General features: G+C 38.0%; 1 protein-coding gene across 1 annotated transcript in view; it reads right to left on the bottom strand.

Annotated features, from left to right (window-relative positions):
• Positions 1-1,074: 1,074 nt before the first annotated feature.
• LOC134222878 (dual specificity protein kinase shkE-like) overlaps positions 1,075-6,558 on the bottom strand; it is a 98,143-nt gene continuing 92,659 nt past the window's right edge. Inside the window, exon 2 of the mRNA XM_062702020.1 lies at positions 1,075-1,348. Within this exon, the coding sequence (XP_062558004.1) occupies positions 1,303-1,348 (46 nt within the window). The 3' untranslated portion in view covers positions 1,075-1,302. The remainder of the gene's footprint in view (positions 1,349-6,558) is intronic.

The following is a 6,558-nucleotide window of genomic DNA, read 5'->3' as shown; positions in this document are numbered from 1 at the left end:
AGAAATTAGTATCGTTTTGGCTCAAATCCCGAACATGGCTCATATTCCGAACATTGGAGTTTTGGCGCCTTAGCGCCTCATCATGAGGATCAAGATTACAAATAAATACAAGATCGTATGGGAAAAAAAATACACCAATAAAGCTAAAATGGCCATTTAAAAGCGAGCGTTCGGAATATGAGCCATGTTCGGAATTTGAGTCAAAACGGTAATCAACGAAAGCATATGAGTAAGGATTTTTCTTCATTTTTGATGCATGTATGCGTATACCAACTGCCCAGAACTGATGAAGTTGGATGTGGGAACATCATCAACTAGCGTAGGTGATGTGCTTGCACAAAGGGTGCACAATTATTAAAGTTCATATCGTTTTTTACTGCGGTTCTGACTGACATACAGCTTTCACAAAGAGGACTGCCGGCTATAAAGAGAGCAAAACAACCATGCGGTGCAGAAGAGCCTCAATTGTATCAAAAGGTTAATTTCATTGTCAATGTTCACTCTTTCGTGCTTGGATTTGATGCATGGCTTCGTATGGTTCCATATTTCTCATAACCTGGAAATATACTCTCCATAAACTCTTATTAAATTTCTTTAAAAGTCTGACGTTTAAACCGGCCGGAAGCTTGTCACCGAGTGTTGAAAGAGTCTCCATAGTTGATAAAAATACTTAATAAGTAGATAACAAAACACTGGAATATGGTAAAGTAGAAGTCAAAATGCTGAGGGTGGCTGGGTTCGATTCCCGGTACCGGTCTAGACAATTTTCGGATTGGAAATTGTCTCGACTTCCCTGGGCATAAAAGTATCATCGTGTTAGCCTCATGATATACGAATGCAGAAATGGTAACTTGGCTTAGAAACCTCGCAGTTAAAAACTGTGGAAGTGCTTAATGGACAGTGAGCTGCGAGTCGGCAATGTCCCAGTGGGGGATGTAATGCCAATAAAGAAGAAGAAGAAGAAGGCAAAATACGAACCTGCTTATATAAACCCATAGAGGTAGGTATACGTAGGAAAAAAATGTAAATTTCATTAATTTTTTTAAATCCAAATAAGCCAACTTTTATTATGGGACGATTGTCCAGCTGTCTATCATCTTCGCTTCATTTCAAAGTCAAACTGCAATGATGCAGATCATGAATCATTCGTCGTCAGAATCAGCCTCAGTATCGTTCTCGTGATGCAAACCGTTTCTCATTGTTATTGTTGAGCTTTGACACGAAATACCTACATACGACACGGCCATAAACGGACTTCCAGGGCGAATTCAAAGAGCGCATAATCAACAACGCCACCGGCTATTAGCTATTATGATTCCAATCGTGGGTCGCCGAATTCGGTCCATACCTGAAAGAAAGAGAACAAAGACAGAAAAAAAATCCCATTAAAATCAACAAAACTTCCAATATTTACAGTGCGGAGTTAATACCGAATTCATTTCCTCCAATTGTTGGAGATCAAATAAAGTTACTGCCGGTTCGGCGGCAGTCAAAAGAGCACACTCACAATGGCATGTTTGTTATTTCGGAACAAAAGGGCATAGGAGCTCGCTCGGTCTGACGACGACGTTAACAGACGGAATCCGACAGGTCACGAGCCAGCACACATTTCAATTCAAATTTGGTTCGATTTGTATCGATTTCCACCTCGTTTCATCGAGCACCTTCCCTCGTGGACACGTGGGTCTGGCTCTACGGCCGTTCCTTTTATTACCCACCTACATTACATAGGGGGAAAACGGTCAAACATGGCTTCATTGAACTTTTTCGATGTTGTATGCTGTAAAATATCTCAATGACTAAAGAAATAACCAATAGTATACCATTAGCTGATATACAGAATCTTATAGAGCAGCTACATTCAGTTAGAGAGGCTATATTTTTACAACCTTGCTTTCCGGTCATTAATATTATTCATGATTTGAAGGTAAATAAAACTTCTGGATCAGATAATATTCCTTCACTTATACTTAAAACTAATGCTTCCATTTTTCCCAATATTTTAAACAAAAGTTTCAATAAAATAATTTCAACCGGGAAGAATGCCCAAAACTAGAGGCCTGAATAAGAGAAACGCGGATAGAAAATATGACTCTGCCAACACTGCATTCAATCTACTTCATCAAAGAACAACACATGAAAAGGAAGAAATGGTTTATGTAGATAAAATCTCACAATCCGCTATTTTATGTGTCCACATCACATAACAATAGAATCCAATAAACAATGGAATTTCATTTCACAATCTATTAATGACTAGCATATATTATTGCAAACTAATGTAAAATACATTCAATTTTGTTTATTGAAAAATGGCATAATATCTAATTTGGCCGTTTTCAGTATTTGAGCCAACATTTTGGCTGCTTGACAGGTCTCCTGCTCGATTGGCTGCTGTTTTTTGACGGTTCGATTGGCGGCACATACCTATCCGCGTTTCTCTTATTCAGGCCTCTACCCAAAACTAGCAAAAGTTTCGCCTATTTTTATGTCTGGGGACGCTTGTTCACTGGACAAATATCGTCCCATTTCTACGCTGTCAGTGTTTAGTAAGGCGTTTGAGATATTGTTAGCCAACAGGTAGTTGAACTTTTTTGGGCGATATAATCTACTATGAGAATTTCAGTACGGTTTTCGACAGTCTTGTAGCACTGAAACGGCATTGGTAGACCTGGTGGACATTATACCTAAGGAGGTAGATTGCAAGAAGATTGTTGATGCTCTGAAAATCGCCTGTGTTTTCTTGGGGTTTGGCGTGGGACGATTCCGGTTGTACCATTCGACAACAGTAGCTAGATCTTTGTTGATAGTTTGCAACATTCCATCAATTTTTTCGGCAGGTCCATGAAGATAAATTTGTAAATCATCCGCATATAGTTGCCATTGGCATCTTCGAGCTCTTGGAAAACTGTTAATATACTAACTAAACAGCAACGTACTGAGGGACGATCCCTGTGGTGTTCTGCGGACAAGTTATTTCCACCCATACCCTAACTATACAGCGATTGTTCTCCAGGTTGCTGAAGATGTCGTGAACAACTTTTACAAGTACCGTGGTCCGGTAGCCTTACTGGTTGCAAGCTAGGCGTGGCGGGTTGTATTCATCGAGGTCCTCCGTAATTTCCGCAAGCGAAATCTTCTCGAACACTTTGGCATAGCTGGCAAAACTCTTAGGGTTCTTTCTGAAATTACGTAACGCTAAATTTGGTGATTTTGACCCCCACCCTCTCCCTCGTAACACTTTTTGTATGGAAGGTTTAATCGTAACGCTTGGCTTGATCCCCCTTCAGCGTTACGTAATTTGTGAAAGGCCCCTTATAGGCAGGAAGTCTTTTGTTTGCGTACAGGGCTGTTAGCGATGATTTTTTTTAAATACGGTTATTCTAGCAAAACTATACGTATTCGGTTTAATAACAAATATAAATGAAGTTTTGAGATTTTGAGTGGCAAATTGAAGCTCTAATAAAACCATGGTCTCTTATTAGAAATCCTAGTAAACTAGTTAACTATAATTTCTAAATAGCAGGCTTAGTATTGAAGTTGATAGAAAAACTGATGACTTAAATGACAAATAATCTCAAGTTAAAAAATAATTTAAATCTTATTTCTTGTTCGTTTTATTTTTGAGATTTTTTATAAATTCAACCGATTCATTAACCTCCAAACAATTTTTAATTAAGCATCTACTCTTTTTTTTAAATGAACAGAATCTCTTCAAAAAATGTGGTTTTTCTGAAATATTTTCCATCGGAAAGTTTTGAATTACATCATGATCCTTTTTAAGTGATTTTATTCGCAAGGTTTTTCCACACGCCCATGTTCTTTACAAACCTCACCAGAGTTCTTTTTTCGCGCGAATTAACAATGTCATTGAATTATTTCTTATTCAAATAAATCATTATCCAAACTTTGGAGGACACTCAGAACAGAATCGAATGAGTGTGGTGGAGCAATAACGATTTTTAAACCATCATAGTAAGCGTTAACTTAGGAGTTAATCGGAGATGAAGAAATCGGCACAAGAACAGTAAAAAAGAACACCCTCGTTAACAGCGTCGTGTCAATTTTCGATGTTTTTGTGAAAAAGCAAAAAATCAAAAAAAATATTTTAAGCTCTTTTAGTGGAATGTATTCAACCGTCTAAGATGAGTTAAGTACTCTCCATTTAATTCCACCAATTATTTTCGATATCTTTGCAGGTACGTATTTCGACCACAACTGTGTGGTCGTCTTCAGTGTCTCGTCGAGTCAAGTACGAGACACTGAAGACGACCACACAGTTGTGGTCGAAATACGTATCTGCAAAGGTATCGAAAATAATTGGTGGAATCAAATGGAGAGTACTTAACTCGTCTTAGACGGTCAAAAAATCAAGCAATTTTCTTCTTTCAAGACCTCCTGCACTTGATCCGCTACTCATTTTTGCAAAGCCTGTTTTTGATGCACGGCCAGACTTGTGCCAGAATTGACCTATCCCGTCAAACATTTTTATTCGCTCAATCGATTCGCTGGCATATTTAAGGTAAATTTTCCCATAGAACCCATATTTCTAGAAGCCTCTAACCATTTTTAAAATCGAAAACAAAAACCGCAAAGTGCTGCACGTGTAGACCGGCCTGAAAAATTCACCCGATGTTCGTTCAAAATCGGACCAATCTTAAAAAAAAGCACTTTTCCGATTTTTGTTTTCGATTTTGAAAATAGTTAGAGGCTTCAAAAAATATGGGTTCTTCGGGAAATTTGACCTTAAATAAGCCAAAGAATGGACTGAGACAATAAAACGAGATGTTTGACAGGAAAGGTCAATTACTTCTGACATAACTAGCTGGAAGGATTGAGTCGGGTGTGATAAAATAAATATAAACTGAATAAAAGGGCATATACAATGGTCGTGAGTGCCAAATGTGAGGGTGACAGATGAGCGGAGTTAGCCTTCAGTTTTGTGATGTACACGGAAGAAAAAAAGTACCCAAAATTGAGTATTTTTAAACTTACTTTTGAGTTATTTTTCCTCTTCTCTTTCATCCACTCTTTCTTTTGTTGTCAAAAACAAAAGAGCCAAACAATCCAACGACGCCAGTTCTAGACCAACATTTGAAAAGGGCGTAACAGCCAAAATTTATTCCTTCTGATTCTTTGTCCACATATACAGCTATATATGTAGACAAAGAATCAGAAGGAATAAATTTTGGCTGTTACGCCCTTTTCAAATGTTGGTCTAGAGTTCAATACGGGAAGCCAATTTTGAGTTTTAATACCTGAGGTCGAAATTGAGTGAATTAAACTTACATTTGGGTAAATAAATTTTCCGTTGGGTACTTTTTTAACATGGGAGTAAAGGCAAACTACTTCGACCCTACTTACTCAATTTTGGCTTCCCGTACGGATGTTCGAGGTTGGGTGAATTAAACTCACTATTGGGTAGTTTATTTCTTCCGTGTATTTTGCGGGAAGTAGCAGCAGCTGGAGATGGCTGATTCGGAAGCAGCCGTCTCCTCCTGACACGCCAATGGCCAAGTCGGTACGTTGTGATCAGTTGCGCTCCCGAAATTACAAGCTCGGTCGCAAAAAAGTGTGGGAAAACAAAAAAAATCGGGATCGCTGGTGCTTGTTTTGTTTGAAAAAAAAAAGAAAAAAATCTCGGAAAAAGCGAAATTGTGAAAGTTTCGTTTGTGACATTTGTGACACTGGAAAAAAAAACTGTTTGCAAAAATAGAATGTGACACAAGAATTTTTTTTCTTGAAAATGTAAATGTAAATTTCTGATTCGAGACAGAAACAGAAATTTGAATATAGATATTGTTTGTATATCGCATGGAGAATTATTTATGAGTGCGCTGCTAAACTTAGTTGATTGCACTTAAAGATTTCACAAAGTGTAGATTATTAGTAGTGTGAACTAGACAATAATTTTCCGAAAGGTAATCCCTGATAGGGTAAACAATCATTCCCCGGAGAGAGTATCTCTGATAGGGTAAATAATCATTCCCCCGAGAGGCTATCCCTGATAGGGTAAACGATCATTCCCCTGAGATGGTGAACAATCATTCTCCCGAGAGGGTATCACTGAGCTGATTAAGCTCTTTCCATGACGGCATATTTGAGATCAGCGGTTGACTTGAATTCAGAGTAAGAACATGTAAACAAAGAGATGCGTAGAGAATAATTTATGATTTGATGGCAAGATTGATGTTCTAGAGCCTGGTAAGCTCTATCCATGACTGCATTCCGAAATCAGTGTTTTTGCCTGAGTTCAGTGTTAGAAAATGTAAACGAAGAGTAGGAATAAGTAACCGAAGAATGATGTAGAATATTGTAGATGTTTCTTTTTCGGATTTTGATGCAGGAATGATGTTCTAGTGCCTGGTAATCTCCATCCATTACTGCATTCCGAGATCAGTGTTTGACTTCAGTTTAGTGTTAGAAAATGTAAACAAAGTGTAAGAATAACTATAAGCAAAGAGTTGTGTAGAATGTTGTTAATGATTTTTTTTTTCAATTTTGATGAGAGATTGATGTTCTAGAGCCTGGTGAGCTCCATCCATGACTGCATCCCGA

The sequence above is a fragment of the Armigeres subalbatus genome, chromosome 3, assembly GCF_024139115.2.
Source record: "Armigeres subalbatus isolate Guangzhou_Male chromosome 3, GZ_Asu_2, whole genome shotgun sequence".
Classification (NCBI taxonomy): domain Eukaryota; kingdom Metazoa; phylum Arthropoda; class Insecta; order Diptera; family Culicidae; genus Armigeres; species Armigeres subalbatus.
The sequence above is the reverse complement of the archived record's forward strand: the minus strand, read 5'-3'. Positions and strand labels throughout refer to the sequence as shown.